Source organism: Varanus komodoensis, unplaced genomic scaffold (genome assembly GCF_004798865.1).
Source record: "Varanus komodoensis strain SLA01 unplaced genomic scaffold, ASM479886v1 scaffold3, whole genome shotgun sequence".
NCBI lineage: Eukaryota > Metazoa > Chordata > Lepidosauria > Squamata > Varanidae > Varanus > Varanus komodoensis.
Genome location: NW_025335761.1, coordinates 23,959,706 through 23,978,005, shown reverse-complemented (window position 1 = coordinate 23,978,005; position 18,300 = coordinate 23,959,706). Strand labels below are relative to the sequence as shown.

At 41.3% G+C, this 18,300-nt stretch overlaps 1 protein-coding gene across 1 annotated transcript in view; it reads right to left on the bottom strand.

Annotated features, from left to right (window-relative positions):
- The window catches only part of RASGRP1 (RAS guanyl releasing protein 1), a 78,806-nt gene extending 60,748 nt beyond the window's left edge, over positions 1–18,058 (bottom strand). Inside the window, exons 1-2 of the mRNA XM_044436725.1 lie at positions 17,955–18,058; positions 2,525–2,700 (exon numbers count right to left, since the gene is read on the bottom strand). Coding sequence (XP_044292660.1) covers positions 2,525–2,700; positions 17,955–17,986 — 208 coding nt within the window. The 5' untranslated portion in view covers positions 17,987–18,058. The remainder of the gene's footprint in view (positions 1–2,524; positions 2,701–17,954) is intronic.
- Positions 18,059–18,300: the final 242 nt, after the last annotated feature.

The following is an 18,300-nucleotide window of genomic DNA, read 5'->3' as shown; positions in this document are numbered from 1 at the left end:
TTTATTTTTAAGCACAGATGACATATCCCTGAATAAATTTCTCTGAACACCAGGTTTTCGTTTTATTTAACCAAAGTCAGCTCATTTAATGACAATGAGTTTTATTTAAACTGAAATGTTAAACATTTATCTCACAACAGATGAAGATTTTAAGCATGCTAAAATAAACAAAATGAAGTATGTTGCTCAGATAATGCTGAAATCAAGACACGGGTAAATTTTAGAGTTAAGAATCAGAATTACAGATAGCTTATAGATCCGATTATCAACGGACTGACAAACACTGTTATCTTTATTACCTCAACAAATGCACTTCAGGTGATTGAAGTAGTAGAACAGAATTCTTCTAATTCCCTTCTCTTTTTCTGACCTCTACTGCAATATGGATAGCTTCCAAAGATAACTGAAAGGTAACTTCCTTAATCCTCCTTATGTGGTTGGACCACCTTCGATGCAGGACTGATTTAAACTACTGAAAAGTTCCAAAATACAAATACAATATACAATACACGTTCTTAAAATAGTATCATACCTGGTCTACTCATTGTGTATCATCCCTGTCAATGAAAGGAAAATGTTTTATAGTAGCCCCCAGATTTTAGTCCTGAGCCTTGTAAAGTTACAACTACATGTCAGCAGACTCCATTTAGGAAAAATAGTAATCATTTTAAAAAATATATACCGTTTGAACACAATGTATCAATTTCTTAACAGCTTTTGTATACATAATTTGAAATTCTTGCTTATTACTAACCACCCCCATCAAAACATAATATAACAACAAAGATAAACCAACGGCGATGGCCTATACTACACTCCTATCAATAATAAGGCAGAAGTAAGTCTCCAACAGGGTTTAGTCCTCAAAATATATTGGAATGCCAGCTTAAGCATTCTGTCTTGTAAGGAAGTTGCAAGGAAATCAGTACAACTCACCTTCACATAAAAAATGTTAAGGAAAAATTCTACATGTGAGTTTGCCCTTGTTAATTATGTTATGGTCATAGCAGGAGAGCTGCTAACAGAAGTTCTGCAGTATCAACAGTCTAATTCAATTCATTTTAATCAATAAGATAAATAAAATATGTTGCTTAGATGACTGTAGCAGAATAAAATGTTTGCTTCTTTGCCATTATGACAAAATATATACATTATCTGGATTACATATGGAATGAAAACGAAGAGCAGGAAACAAAATGATTACTGGAAGTTTCATGCCATCACTTTCTTCGCCTAGTATGCATCTTATTTGGTAAATGCTTTGTCATAAGTAAATCATGTGCATGCCTTTCCTCTGAAAGTGCTTGGAAGATTAGTCATTGTTTGGAGCATGATTCAGGAAGGCAGAGTACAAAGCCTATCCAGCTCCTCTTAAATCGTTCACTGGAAAGAGGCTATCAAACTGTATTATGCCACACACACATGAACAACAACTCAAATGGTCTGTTCAATCATCTACACTTGATTAACAGTACATCCTTTATTCCTCTTTCCTAGCAAGACCACATGCAATTTACTTAGTTGCTACTGAAATAATATATGCTTTCACCTGTGTTTATAGTTATGCATTAGAAAATATAAAAGTTAAAGCTATAAAAAGAAATGGGACATGAAACAAACTGATCCAAAACGTTCAGCTCATCTCAAATGAAACTATTAAAATTACAAATGTAGGCAAGAGTGTGGAAAACACAACACATACATCCTTATCAGACTTCCAGCATTTATAGTGTAATGGTTTAAATGCACTTCTATATTTTATGATTATGAATATAATTACACTGCAGCTACTAGAGAAACTGATGAAAATACCAAATTACCAAATGAGCCTGCTTATTTTTAAACATCTAAAGTTGTAATCTTATGTATGTAAGCTTACTTGGAGGTAAGCCCTATTTGAACTCAGTAGGACTTACTCCTGAGTAAACATGATTAGGCTGCATGATGCTAAATCTGTTTAAAGGGATTCTGTAAGGCAAAGAAATAAAAAGCATGAAAAATTCAAACATTAACTAAAAGCTACACCACTGAGCCTATTACTTCATTTCTTTCCTTTTTACAAGGAAGCTGAACAATTCCCTTGGTGCTAAAATAGTCAAGTATTCTGCTTCACTGCAACCACTGATTTAGCTTTACTAAGATGCCAGTTTTACAGAAAGACAGTACAAAACAATATCCAGGTTTCATCACCTCAGTCCAGTTCCACAACAGTCCATATACATTTCTTAATCATTATCCATGTGCCTGATATGTATTCAGATTTGGGAACAGAGGGAGGGGACGAAATCATTTCATCAAGATGACAACTGTACGGTACTTATCAGTTTCTGCAAGGGCAGCAGTTACACAATTAAACATTCTATACACACACACAGACACACAATAATGTATGCATCACACAAAGTGTAAGATAATAACAAATGTCGGTCACATTTGACTATAACTACAACAATGCAGAATAAAGCACCAAAAATGCCACAGCAGAACAGTCTGAAAATAGTTAAAGGTAGATCATTCAACTCACCAAAAGAATGAATACAAGTCTTAATAAGGTCATCTAGGCTGGCTCCCTTGGCTAGGTGCCCCAAAGACATTGTTACGCTGAACTCAGCAGTTTCAGGAAGATCTGAATGGGAGCAACAGATCTGCTCCAGTTCAACAGCTGCCTTTGGATCAATGCTGTATCCTTGTGGAGCTTTCCTAAAGGGTGAAAAAAAGCAACAGTCACATGTGAGAACACCAATTCACAAGAGCCTCTGCAGCAGGTTGGAGACGACAACACTTGACTATCAGGCTCTCAGGAATTGGATTATTCAAACATTTCCCTCCTACTTAGAAAATGTATTAAAGGTTCCCCCTTTTGCAGAAGACATTCCCTTCCACAAATGTACTCATTGCTCCATCTGTTCTGAGCCACATGTGGTTCTTACAGCATACAGAGCTCTTCATTATTGTATAACCCCCACTATTTCTGTCTATTACTTTAACTCTTTCAGAATGCACAAGAACTAACAACCACCCATCACAGAGTGAGAGAATCAGACAGCTGGAAGGGGCCTGAAATATAATCTACCACAACCCCTTCCAATTCAGGATAGCCAGTGTTACTCCATACCAGGAAGTGGCCATCTAGCCTTTGCTAGATGAGGAAAGAAGAGTCTACCACTTTCCACTGCAGTCCGCTGCACTGCTGAACAGCTCATGGCATCATGAAGTTGTTCTTCTGTTCAGTGAAAATCCCTTTTGTAGTTTGAACCTATTGGTTCAGAACCTATAGCTTTAAATTACAAGAAAGGGTTCTCAGTTGAGTGCATCCAAATAAAGCTATTGTGTTGTTAAGATTAGTCTCAACAGTCCCTCAAGATCATTCTTGTCTCTAGTAAGAGTTGATCAGGCAATTGCTGTAGGTTGCCTTGAGGCAATTCCTCTTAAGACCTGATAAAGGTCTGTTGATAGCCAGTAGTATACAATGATATGTCTCAATTGTGTAAGAGAGCCATAAGTAGGAGTGAAAGGGAAAGACACCTGACTTGCACGAAGCCTACATTGTTGCTAATTCACCTGGAAGTCTGATGCAGTGTTCACCTGTTAGTATGGTGAACCTCAACTTGTATATTTGCAAATATTACAAAAAGTCTGAAGTCTTCTACAACCTCATTCAAAGAAAACCAAAACTCAGGATGCACACTCACACCCATAGAGACCAAAGCACAGGAATCTGGCTTATGAGTCAGACCACTGCTCTATCTAGTACTGTTGACACTGGCTGGCAATGGCTTTCCGGGGCTTACTTGGAGAGGCCACCAGGGCCTTCTACAAAGCATGTGTTCCATCACTGAGCCACCATGTCTCTGTTCAGAGGCTTGAACTGGATGTAGAAGCAATTTGGAATGTGAGAATTTGTGACAGAGAGACAGCAGCATGCTTAAATCTTTCCCTGCTATTTTTCTCTCTACTCTAAACCCCCTAACCCTGATCTGCTTGTTCCCCACCACCACTTTATGGGTGGTAGTGGGGTATAAGCCCTTGTGCAATCCAAGGAGGCTTTTTGGAAGACACCCACAGTAGTTATAAGACAAGTATGATGCATTTCAGAGACATGACAAATCTATATTGCTCCAATTCAATTTTCACATTTAGGAAGATCTGTAAATTAATTATATCCTATACTTTCACTATCAACTACTGAAACCACTGATTTCAGAAAAGCTAATAATTAACTGTATTTGCTTATTTACAGTAATTATTTTCAACTGTTCTTCAAGTATATTCCTAGGATATTTACAAAAAATGTATGCCAAAACCCAACAACAACCTTTTAAGTATCCCAACAAAGTAAGGCAAAAAATAAGAGCTAAGAAAATATTTTTATTAAGCCAATTTCTGTATTTGATAGAGGTCATAAAATATACTCTCATCCAAAGGTGTGTTTGAATTTTCAAAAAGCCAATTTCTGGGTTCTTCCTCATTTTCATACTTTCATGTTCATGTTCCATTCATGTTCATACTTCCATATTCATAAAATATCCAATAATAGAACACTATGCAAATAGGCAGAAGATTAATTCTCAGTAGCTTTTTTTTAAATCTCAAAACAATCTGGATAGACTAGACTATTGGGGAACAAATACATCTCTAAGAAACAAGGTTCACTAAGTGGAAATTTAGCTTCCAATCCTATTCTTTCCTTAAGTACACATTTTTACTTTTCCCAAATGAATGGCTGTAATTCACCTTACTTACAGACACTGTTGCAAGGGGGCCAAAATCTTTTGCCACCGTAATCGTGGATACTTGCTTCTGACTTTTAGAAGTTACAGGATTATTTGACATTTTAATACTATTTTGTCAAGACAAATACACATACTTTTTAATAACTCTGGAGAAGCTTTAAGACTTATTAAGACCTCCATTATTAAAAGCTCCTTTTGTTCCCAATAATTTTGCATCACCTTCAAGAACAATATGAGTGTTCAAATAACAATGGCTATTTTCATACGGTTATGTTTTAAGTAAAATAAAATTTAACTTAATAAGCATGAATGTTTTCTTCTGAACATTTAAGAACAGTTAGGTAAATAGCTCCAGTCCTAGCATCTTGTTACTTGTTAACAAGGGGTCAAGCTACATGTTCATTTGAATATGTCTTTGAACCTGAGGACTTTGATACCTATCTTGTCTTTTCTTTTAGCCAAAAGTAGCTGTGGAGGACCCAACAGAATGAGATCACAGTGTAGGTAACAGGGATATATTCTTTCCCCTAGGGCTGAGTGAAGCTTCCATTCCTGTCCCAAGCCATTTGCTGTGATTAGCAAAGCTACAAATCAGTGCTATGTTCAGTAACTCCTACTTCTTATCATGTTCATGCAAAGTGCACAAGATAACATTCTTGCAAGATACCAGTTGGTAATCTATGGGGGGTGGGCAACATTCTACTCTAAATTCCCTTCGCATTTTAGCCTCAACTATTGGTAGAATAAGTTTGGTGTGTTCACACATGACCAAAAGCTATGCTGGAGATTGTTATTATGTGTAAATTTAGCAAACACAGTAAAGCGTGGCATGCTTAGTAACCATGAACCCCACACAATGGACTGTTCTAAGGTTTCCATGCTACACCATTGCTTGTCATCATGTGCGACTTCACTTATGTTTTTCCATCATTTCCCAATTTCCACAGTGAGTTCGGGGGCAAGAGTAGTTGCAGCATCTACTCCAGGCACCATTTCCCACTGCCTAGCAACTGCTGAATTGCCAGCAGCAGGGCGCCGATTGGCTGTGCCCACTCACCCTGCCTTCCCTCCCAGTGCATGCTCCCTGATGCCTGGATGCCCCACCTACCTGCTGTGCTTCTGTGATGCCCTGCCTGCCACTATGCTCACCCTGCCTTGCTGGCATGCCTGGCCACCTCATCACCTCACCAAGATGTCCACTGATGTGCCCAACTCATGGGACAGCCTGACCTCTCCTTGAAGCCATCCTCATGTTGCAAGGCCTTGCCAGTGTGTCCATCTCATGAGGGACAGGCACATCGGCAAGGCTAGCTTTGCGGAGATGTCAGGCCTCACAAGATGGGCATGGCGGCAATGCAAGGCAGGCACAGCAGCAGGGAGAAAAGTGAGGCAGGGCGACCGAACACAGGGGAGAACACACTGCGAGGGAAGACAGGGAGTGCGTCCAGCAGCAGAAACTGCAGGGAAGGCCAGGTGCGGTGCTCCCGCCTGGTCACTGCCCTGTGCTGAAGCAGTACACAGGCAGTGCGAGGGGCCTCACCACCAGGGTGAGTGTCCCAGGGAGCCCATGTCTTGTACTCCGCCTCCTGCCCTCTGCCCTACTCCCACTCTTTCCCCAACAGTCCAGGAGACACCCCACAAGCCTCACCACCCCCAATAGCCTGCCAAGCAGTTTCCCAGGTAAATGTCCAGACGGACAGCCTTGGGACACTGTGCCAGGCAGGGCACACTCCCTCCATCCCTGGCACCAGAGCCCATGCTGCAGCCTTCTGGGGGCGGGGGGGGGGGGGGCAGCCTAGCAGCATTTGCAAATACAGCACTTGTGCAGAGAGGGGGGAGAGGTATGGATGGCTGGGTGTGCTTCTGCATGGGCACAGCACATGGCATCAGGAGGGGGTGCAGCTCTGTTGCTCCCACACAGCAACTGTCCTAACTTAATGAATAGGTGTTGGCTCTGCAGCTGTTGCCCTCCCACCCCCCAAAAAGCAGCAGCTGGCTGAGGCCATGCCCAGGAGGAATGTGGGCCAACAGAGGAAATGCAGGAAGGACAGGCTGGAACAGTGCACCCTGGGATTGATCCCCAGTAATGGGAGCTGATGGGATATGTGCTGCCATTTGGAGGAAAGATGGAGCTGTGTGGGCAATATGCAAGAGTAGTTACCATGCAAATGTGTGAACATAGGACACAAGGTGAGGTACCATGCCATACAGAAACTGTGTATGGCTTGGTTTGGCAATATGTGTGAACACAGTCATTATCTTCTGTTACTGTTGGCCATAAGTGGCTCACTCAGCCACGTCATCCGGATGCTGGTGCTGCAAAGCAGATGCCTTGGCTAAGGCCATCTCAATGCCAAACACGACCACTTACCAAACCTAATGAGTAGTAAAATGAACAGGTGCCTAAAGAACAAAGAATCTTCTAAAGTCCATCTGTGAGCTGGGGGCACTAGAGATGAACAATGCACAGACAGACAGCAGACGAAAAGCAAGGAAGTCTTCTGGAATCTTCACAGAGGCTTAAGAGGAAGGAATAAAGGAGATACATTCCACTAGAAAAAGAAACTGAATATCTTTGTCCCTTAGTATGCATGCTAAGAGCACTTTTTCCAGGAAGTAGGAAAGCCCAATGCAGGCACCAAAGGAGACTGCACCAAGGTTTCTCTCCAGTATAGGCACCCAGGTGTAGGCTTCCCCAAATGCAGGGTGGGATAGGGACAAGACCTTATACAAATACCAAAAGAACCTCACCACAGAAATCACAGGTCTTCAAGGAACCAGGTGGGCAGCTTGCACAAAGCTATGCTAGCTAGACTGTACTTTCTACATACAGTGGTACCTCGGCTCATGAATGCCTCAGTTCACGACAAAATCAGGTCACGAACAAAAATTTTGTAAAATTTTTTACTCAGGTGGCAAACTCTGCATTGGGTGGCGACCACGATCATGGCCATCTCCCGCCCCCCAAGTGGGGAGATGGCCATGATCGTGCTGGGGGCGGGGGAGGAGATGGCTGAGATCGTGCCCGTCTTTCCTAAACGAGCACAACCGCGATCTCGGCCATCTCCCTCCCGCAGCATGATTACGCCCATCTCCCCCCCAGTCTGCCCACGTTCATGCCCATCTTCCCCCCTCAGCACCCCATGTTTGCGCCTGTCTCTCCCTCCTACCCAGCGCGCCAGGATGATGGGCGTGGTCACGGTCATGCTGGCGGGGCGGTGAGATGACCATGCTGGTGCTTGAGGTGGGGCGGGGAGATGGCCACAATCTTTGTTGTTCTTTGTCACTTTGCTTCACATTTTTCTGATTAAAAAAGTTACAGAATGGATTAACCTTATCTACATTGAACGTAATGCAGAAATTTAACTTGGCTCATGACCAGTTTGGGTCACGACCAGAGTCCTGGAATGGATTAAGTTTGTAAGCCAAGGTACCACTGTACAATGTGATTTGGCTGTAAAAAGGGCAAATGCTATTCTAGGCTTCATTAATAGAAGTATCACTTTAAAATCATGCGAGATATGAGTTCCACTATACTCAGCACTGGTTAGGCCTCATCTGGAGTACTGTGTATAGTTTTGGGCACCACATTTTAAGAAAGATACAGACAAGCTGGAAATGGTTCAGAGGAGGACAACAAGGATAATCCAGGGACTGGAAACAAAGACCTATGAGGAAAGGTTGAAAGAACTGGCCATGTTCAGGCTTTAGAAGAGAAGACTGAGGGAAGATATGATAGTAGTGCAAAACAAAAACAAAACCAAAACAAAAAACCCAAAGCAAATTGCCAGTGTCTCTAGGAGGCACGATGCTGTCATTAAAGAGGACTTCAATTTCCCTGGTATCTGTTGGGAGTCAAACTTTGCCAAACAAGGCCCTTCTCAGAGATTCCTAACATGTGTTGCTGGTAACTTCCTCCAGAAGAAAGTAGAAGTAGGAATGAAAGGTGTGGCTCGTTCCCTGATTCTACCCAACAGGAAAGACATAGTGGACAAAGTAACAACTACAGGAACTCTGCGGGGAAGTGGCCATGCCCTACTTGAATTTTCCATAATAAAGGAAACTAAAACTAAAAGTACCCAAACATATACCCTGGATTTCAAAAAAAGTCAACTTTAACAAGCTCAGGGTGATGATAAACTAAGTCCCATGGTAAGCAACTCTAAAGGGAAAAGGAGCCCAAGAAGGGTGAGATAGCTTTAAAAAAGAGATGCTTATGCCCAACTGCAAACAATTCCAACAAAGAAAAAGCCCATTTGGCTTCATAAACAACTAAGAAATAATCTGAAAACAGAAAAGGACATGTGTAGGAGATGGAAGGAAGGCCAAGCTACAAAGGAAGACTATAGGCAAGCAGCAAGGAACTGCAGGCCAAAACAATGAATGTGCTAAGGCTAGCAAGGGGACCTAAAAGCCACAGAAAAGCTTTCTTCAAATATGTCCAAGGAGAAGCTAGAGAAGCTAGAGAAAAGAGACGGAAGTTCAATTACTTACTGTAGATGGAACAATGATAACAGATGACAAAGAAAAGGCAGAAGTGCTCAACTCCTACTTTGTCTCAAAAGAACTTTCTCTCAAAAGAACTACAACCTTCCTGATGAAGGTGTAGTACAGGCTGAAAAGGCAGGGTGGCAGCCCAAGACTGACAAGCAAATGGTCAAGGATCATCTATTTGGGCTAAATGAGTTCAAATCACCAGAGTCCAATGAACTTCATCCCAGAATCATAAAAGAGCTCCTGGAAGAACTCTCAGAACCACTATCTATCATCCTTGAGAATTCATGGGAGACAGGGGAAGTACCAGATGACTGGAGAAGGCTCATGTTGTCCCTATCTATCTATCTATCTATCTATCTATCTATCTATTTAAAACATTTCTATGCTGCCCCATTTGCCGAAGCCTCGGGGCGGCTCACAACATAGAAAGAGGGAAAAAATCTACAAGAAAGAGGGAAAAAATGAACTTGAGAACTATAGACCAGTTAGCCTGACATCAACCCCTGGAAAAACTCTAGAGCAAATTATAAAACAGTGCAAACATGTTGAAAACAGTGTAGTAATTACTAGAAGCCAACATGGATTTCTCAAGAATAAATCCTGCTAGACTAATCTACTTTCATTTTTTGGCAGGGTAACCTCACAAATGTACTATGGGAATGCTGTAGATATACACTATCTAGACTTTAGCAAAGCTTTTAACAAAGTGCCCCACAACATCCTGACTACCAAACTAGCACAAAGCAGGCTAGATGGTGCAACCATTAGGTGGATCCCCATTGGCTGATAAATTGGATGCAAAGAGTGCTTATCAATGGCACACTGTCCAACTGAGGAGAGGTGACAAGTGGTGACAAGTTCTGCCCTGGGACATTTACTGTTCAACATTTTTATTAACATTTTCGATGAGGAAGTACAAGAAAAGTTAACTAAATCTGCAGATAACACAAAGCTGGCTGGAATAGCAAATACCCTGGAAAAGAGAGATAAAATACAGGATGATTTCAATAGGTTAGGACGCTGGGCAGAGAACAACAGAATTTAATTCAATAGTGACAGATGCCAAGTGCTCCATTTAGGAACAAGAATCCAAATGCACAGTTAAAAGATGGGGAATACTTGGCTCAACAATACTGCATCTGAGAAGGATCCTGGGGTTGTAGATCACAAGCTAAATATGAGCCAACAACATGATGCAGCTGTAAAAAAGGACAAATGCTATTTTGGGCTGAATTAACAGATTATCACTTCCAAAACACATGAAGTACTAGTTCCACTATACTCAGCACTAGTCAGACCTCAGCTGGAGTACTGTGTCCAGTTCTGGGCACCTAGGTTTTTAAAAAGATGCAGCAAAGTCAGAAAGTATACAGAGGAAGGCAATGAGGATGATTCAGGACCTGAAGGCAAAACCCTATAAAGAAGATCTCTTCTCATAAATTCCAGAGTGCAGGACATAGAATAATGGACTTAAGTTAAAAGAAACCAGATTTAGACTAGACACCAGGAAGAATTTCCTCACTGTCAGAGCAGTACAACAATGGAATCTATTACCTAGGGAAATTGGGGGCTCTCTCTTGCTAAAGACATTGGAAAAAGTATCTGGATAGTCCTCTAAATCGGATGGTGTAATGTAGTATCCTGCAATAGGAGGAGTCTGGACCAATGGCCTTCTGACCCCCTTCCAACTCTACCACTCCATGATGCAATGTACTCGAAAAGGTGTCACAAAGGAGGACAACAGGATTCTTCCTTGATCATCCTAGAGTGCAGGACATGAAATAACAGACCCAAGTTACACCAAGCCACAGACTGGCTAGACACCAGGAAAAATTTCCTGACAGAGCAGTACAACAATGGAAGCAATTACTTAGAGGGGCTGTGGGCTCTCCCACACCAGAAGCATTGAAGATGCAACTGGAGATCCGTCTGAGAGAGTTGGTTTAACTTGGAGTTCCACACTGAGTTCCATGACCCCCTGGGCCCTTCCAACTCTACTGTTCTATGATTCTATGATTTGTCATTTACCACTTTAAATTTTGTCTTTGCCACTTTAAATTGCTTCATAATTTTGTGCTCTGAATTATACCAACGTGTTTCTCATTTTGTACTTTTTCCTAAATCCCTAATAAATCTTCTATCCTGTTTTCACCTGTACCCAGACTGTATGTTTTGAGGGTGAAAGAGGGGAAGCTCACAAGCGGATGAGCCATTTTATTGATCATGCTAATGCCAATTTAACAACCAGGTTACCTGCAACATGCTAAGCAAAACCTGTAACTGCAGCCTCTTCTCTGGATAACTGCAGCCTCTTCTCTGGATTTGGTCTGGCCAACTGAATTCAGGGGGGATTTGTGATGGAAAATTTGGATTTCTTGACTCTGTGGGCTTGGGTATTCCACAGAGCCAAGAAAAGGGGGATGCTCTGACAGGAAGATACCACCACTTTGTGAGTACTGCAGAAGCAGCACACACAAAGCCTCTGAGCATGTACAGAGTTCAAAGTACTTTGGGAAATTTGAGCGGCTCTATTTCCAGCCACAGATTGGAGGCGGGCTTGCACTAGTTCTCAAAAGAAAGTCTTGAGTCTCTAGAAAACTCTCAAAAGAAATATTGGTGTCTTACAATTAAATAAATAAATGAAGTTGTGTAACTGAGGCAAGGCATTTGAGGTTCTTTGAGTGTTCAAAGCTTGTCTTGCCTCAGGAAAAATCCTGCCTGGGAAGGTTTGGGTTAAAACAAAGACCCTTAAGCACTCTCAATGAGTCTCTAGGGGATTTTTTTTTTTTAGGAAGGGAGTCCTTCCAAAAAGCAATGTTGTGAGCATGTGATTGGTGTCAGCCATCCAAGAGTTTTTCCCTCTCCAATAACTTCCATTTTTCTATGCAACATGGATCTGTGTCTTATATATGTGTGTCTGTGTATAAGTTCTGAATTCTGAGTATACCATCTTGTCATTGCTATGTTACAACTGAATGATTGGGAGGGAATGGATGAAACTCGGGCTGTGTATGTGTGTGCGCACATGCATGCAGTGGGAAGAATTTCTTTTCAAATCTATGAGGCTACTTTTCCCTTTTGAGTTCAACAAAGTTTTGTTTCCTTTTTTCCTTTTGCAATGTTACCAAATATTAATGATAATGATAGTGATATTGTTGTTACTGTTGTTATTGATGGTGCTAAAAAAATTTTTTTTCCTTACAGTAGCCTAATGTTTGTTGGGGACTGAGCCCATTTGCCAGCCCCAGGATGTGGGCAGCTAAAATGGCAAGTTCTCAAAACTTCTTTCCATGAACATAAGCACTCATATGTTCATCTAAATGTTTGTTTGTGTTAACAATGGGTTGGTGCATTTTGTATCTATGTGGGAGAGTATCATCTCTGTAATAAGAAATTGTGTAAAACAATTCTCATTGTCCAGCAGAAAGCACATTTCTCTTTAGCCTAGGCAAGCAACAGGTTTGTGCAACACCAGTTCAACAAAGGATTTCTTTTGTGTGCATTTTTGCATTGGTTGGATTCATTTCAGCAACCCAAACATTTTCTTCTTGAGACTGTGCTAAAGAGACTCAAAAAAAGGACATAGACTTTACACTTTATGTTGTGAGCCGCCCCGAGGCTTCGGTGAATGGGGCGGCATAGAAATGTTTTAATAAATAAATAAATAATGATACTCCCCTAAGGACACATGTGGACTGCAAAAAGCCCAGCATGGGAGACGCCAGTAGGACCCTTGATCAGTCATTCCCAAAGACTGAACATGCTTGAAGACTCACTTTATTTTACTCTCAGTGGTGACAGCTGATACCAGTTTTGAAGCCATTTCACCAGGTCTTGCACCCACAGGCAACATGTCACTTGAGGAATGGCAGAATAGATTATAACTGCAAGCTACCTGAGTTACCTAGAAGTCAGTAGTTTGGGGGAGGGGGGGACAAATTCTCTCCAATGGCCTATTTCCAATAGTTTATTATAGGAGTTATGGCTAAGTGCAGCTCAAAAGAGCTAAGTCTGCAAGTTCTAGCAAATTATTTACAAATTATGCACCTTAATTTTATTATTGTAAATTTCTCTGATGCTGTTATACACCTTGAGTTCACAATGGAAAAGAAAGTAGGATATATGTTGTATATGTTGTAAGCCGCCCCGAGGCTTCGGCGAATGGGGTGGCATAAAAATGTTTTAATAAATAAATAATAAATAAATAAATATAAACTGAATACATTAGCTCCAAATGCAATCTCATGTTGTGACATGCAAAAATAGCCATATTGGCTGTAAGAAATACTCCAGCATTCCTATTTCACCAGGTTAACTAAAGGTCACAACACATTGTTCAAGTTTTCCAGTTCTTCAGAAATTTTCATCAGGCAAGATGGTAAACAAAGCAAGACGAAAAATGTGCCCCATGTTGAAGCCATGAAGACTTCATTTAGTTGCAGTCTTAAGACAGAATGTAGGAGGAGACTAAATACAATTATATTAGGTTATCTGGCTCAATAAACCACACTAAACCATGCTGTATCATCCAATCCGCTCTCATGCAGTTTGGAAACAGAGTAAGTAGGAAATCTCTGTATTAAGCACATCTTACACCTTCAGGAAAATTCTGGGGTACTTTTTTAAAATAAAGTTCACAAAATACATACATGATATACTTTATCTTTCCAAAGTATTCTATCTCTAAAAAAAAATTACCCAGAGAACAGTGTGTGTGTGTGTGCGCACGCGCACATGCATGTGTGTGAATAACGTGAATAAAACAAATTTAAAATCATAGTATAACAATAAAACAATAGTTGCCTTTTGCGCAGGAAAGGCTTGGTTAAACAACAATCTCTGTTGCAGATGCAGAAAACAACACAGTGTTGTTGCCTGCCTGATATCAACCAGCAGGGAATTCCACAGAGAAAGCCAAAACTCTAAAAGAGCTGCTTCAAGTAGATTGAAACATTAGAAGAAGTTCATTAGAATATGCACTGCAGACACTGCAGAATATGCACCACTGGTTGGATCCAATGATGCTCATCTACTAGAAGAACGGAAACTGTTAGCCAAACAGATGTCCTATCTCCCAACACTCCCTCATGCACTCCCCCATGACCTCCCCAGAGGGTTAGGAACCCTCTGAGACAGGCTGGAATATAACTGGAATGTAACTATCTGCAGGCGTGCGCAAAGGATAAGGACAGCCTATAACACCAAGGAAATCCCATCATAGTACTCATAGCAGCCATTCGCTTGGATCCAATCTCAAGCAGTATTTCACCACAAACTAACACATCATGTATAAACTAGACCTTGTTCACAAAGTTTAGGGACTCAACTAACCACAAACTTCCTCTATCATACATAACTACAAGGTTTTGTACAAATGAAGAAAAAGGCAGAAAGAAATTACATCCCAAGTCTTAATGCAGATCACTAACTCACTTTTATTTATTTCTCTAGCACTTTTGTATAACATCTATAGCCACATGGCTCTCTGGATGGTTTACATAATTAAAAAAACAACATAAAACATCATAAATCACATGATTAAACACAATTAAAACCACATTATCAATAATAAATAACATAGTATTTAATTGCCTTTGGAGAGACAGAACTGTTTTGCATTTCTCTTCAAAAATATGGACTGGATGTTCTACAGACAGACTCCAGTCTTCCAACCACAAGCAGACACTGCATTATTATTTTGTAAGGCTTTTGCTGATGAAGAATATGATGGGCCATTTATGAAGCCAGGTCTGCTGTATATTGCAGAAGTTCAGCAACAGGACTCTATGCATATACCGTAATCCCAAGAAAATGGCTTAGGACCTAGATATCTGAAGGAGCATCTCCTTCCCTATATGCCTACCTGCCCCTTAAGATCTGGGGTGGAGGTCTTTCTTCGGGAGTCCTCCTTGAAGGAGATTAGGAGGGTGGCTACCCAGAGAAAGGCCTTCTCTGCGGTGGTGCCCTGGTTGAGGAATGCACTCCCCAGAGAGGTTTGCCTAGTGTCAACACTTTATTCCTTTTGGCACCGAGCTAAAACCATTTTATTATCCCATTATTTTAAGGCCTGACTAGTTTTTTGTGTGGGTTTTACTTTATTGGAATTATTCAGATGTTGTGGTTCATTTCATTTTATTCTGCTTTTATTGTAAGACCATCCCGAGACTTTAGTAGTTGGACAGTATATAAAGGCTTTAAATAAAACACATATCCAAGAAAAAATGTTTTGTTACTTACTTAGGTTCAAACTTACTCATGTTCAGTCTGCCCTTTATAATGACAATGAGGATCATACTTTTCATACTGTATACTGGTGACCCCAAATACTAAGACTGGCTCCAAACAAGCACAATCATTGGGGATAAAACAAAGATCTTTCAAAAGGTCTAGCTCCTCTTCATTACACAGTGCCCCCTAAATATTTTGGACTACAATTCCAAGCAATTGGCTAAACTGGCTAGGGCTGGTGAGCTCTGTAGTCCATATCAATTAGAAAGCACCAAATCAGGAAGACAATTTCTGGTGCTATGTGCTTCGTATGTGGCGATTGTTAATGAAACAGAACATAGAAATCAAACTTACATTCTCAGCAGAGCTGATTCAATATTCACATTACATAACAATTTAAGAAGAAAAAAACACTGGGTTGGCCCAAACATAATGTGAAACCACTGTGTAAGAAAATAAGCCACAGTGAAGCTTCTCATATCTTGCCCTACAGAGTCACTAAGACTACAGAAGTTTCACTTACAGTTTAAAATTAACCAGTTTGCCTTGTCCAAACCTACACAAACTGTGCTTAACTGTAATTATGATTAGTTGAAACAGGCTAACCTCAAACTCTAGTTTATGAAGCTACCTTGTTTCCACTACCATAGTTCTTAATAAACGTGGGTTAATTAATTTTGCTTTCTAGATCAGATAATAAAATAACTGTATTGTATCGAAAACAGAAGCAGAAGCTTCCAAAATTTTTCTTCCAGATATGCTAGAAAAGAAGATGGGATAGAGCCATGCTCCTAATGCAAAACCTACTTTAGGATTTCATCTGAATGCCACCAATATGTGTAAAAGATGACAGAGAACAAACATTGCAAGGATTAAGGTATCACCCATGAGCTTTTAAAGTACTATTTTATGGAAAGAGTGACTAAAGAAAGTATTATCTCTTTCCATTCATGAAAAAGCTGCAATCCGAAACATAGCCTGGAACAATAAAGTACACACCATAGATAGGAGTACAGAGCAAGAAAGTTATCTTGGTCATGCCTAAAGACAATCCAGGATGTGGCTAGTCAATGAATTTTGGTTGTTGTTAAAAATGGCTTGACATGGAATCACGGTTGCTGTTGAGTTATGGGTTGCTGTTTTATGCAAACCATGAGCTGGATTATAGCTGGATTCTATGATTTAACTATTGGTTATTAACCACAAATAACTTATGAGAAAATTTGGTTTTCTCATGTTGGAAACTCTGGGCTGTTCATAATTAAGCCAGGGTCTATACACAATGTCGACCCACAATCCAACAACAGTTCATATTCAGCCAATACTCTAGGTCCTTGTGATATGTAAACAAGGACTTACTTGATGAGTTCTGAGTAGATATCAGGATGCAATATGGGTAGTTCATTCAGTTGTGTGTCCAAGTTTCAAAAAGTATCTAGTCCAACAAATGTTTTTCAATACAACAAAAAACAGCAGGAAGATGCTTTTTTTAACTTAACATATTGAAAAAGTAATTCACAATATTATTTGTATCACATGATGGGGACCTCACACAATTTATGTATCTGCTCTGTATGGAAATTTTCCCCCAACATGGTTGCCCCAGGTGATCTTCCAGAAAAGATCCAAGTTCAGAGACATTGGCATTTTCTCAAATCCGGCTTTTTTTTTAACATGCTTAGGCTGCAATTGCACTGGAGAACATGGAAGGACTCAACCTTCTTTTCTCCCAAAAGCAATAATGGGGGGTAGGGGGAAGTTGTGTCTGGGCCAATACAATTAATCTAGTCTGTGGCAGCAAAAGGTAGTGCTCATGCAGACAGTATCCGTTTGGGGAGGGATGAATTTTGATCCTCCACACCCCAAAGACCACAGATTTTTACTACCGCTAGACACCGTAGGGCTGGTCTGCACTGGAGATCCATTCCCAAAATAACAGCCACGACAATGAACAGAATATATATTTTCCCTAGTCGATAATTACCTACTTGCCTCTCGTATTTATTATTGAAATCAATAATGCTTAGATGCCTGATGCCACTGATGTCCTACTTATTTTGGCCTATAGAAGCACTCAAGCATAATTTGCAAAATCCGAAAGCAGCAAGCCCAGCATGCAAAATAAACTACTCCGGCATTGCAGGGTTTTTTTTAAATTTAACTTCTTCTAAATTTGCTACCACCGGCCTACTTACTACGGCCAATTTAGAATCAACATGTTCAGGTGCGTTGGAAAAGAAGGAAGCAGGGGGCAGACATTTTTATGTTTTACCACTTTTTGCTGGCCCCTTTTCCCCAAGAAAGAAAAGACCAAAGTTTCCCACACAGCAACAAGTTCGATCCCCTTTTTCATACGGATGATGCCCTTTCGCGAAAGAAACCCGGGAAGCAAGGTGGAGAGGATCGCGCGCTGGCCACTGAAGGAGGAAAGGATGCACAGAAGAGACCGGGAGCAGCATGGGGTGTGCGGAGAGACGGAGCTCTACGGAGACTTACTGGGTCGGGCTCCTGCTCGCTAAGGCTTCCATGTCGGCGCCCCCCTCAGCCCCGCAGCGTCGACTTTAGGGTCCAGCAGAACGCCGTGCACAGAAAGCCCGGCACGGACTCGCCAGCGCATTTCTGCCTATCCCCGGAGGCGCCCTCCAGCGGAGCTCGCGCCACCACCGGCTCCGCGCGCTCTCCGAAGCGAGGCCGAAGGAGGCTGCGCCCGAAGCGGCGGGGGCGGAGCTACAGAGAACTTTTCTCACCCGGAGGAAATGGTGCGGCGGCGGCGGCGGGGGCTGCTCAGGTGGGGCACGGCTCCACGTCTGCAGAGTGCGCGCTTCTAGCCAGAAATGCTCGG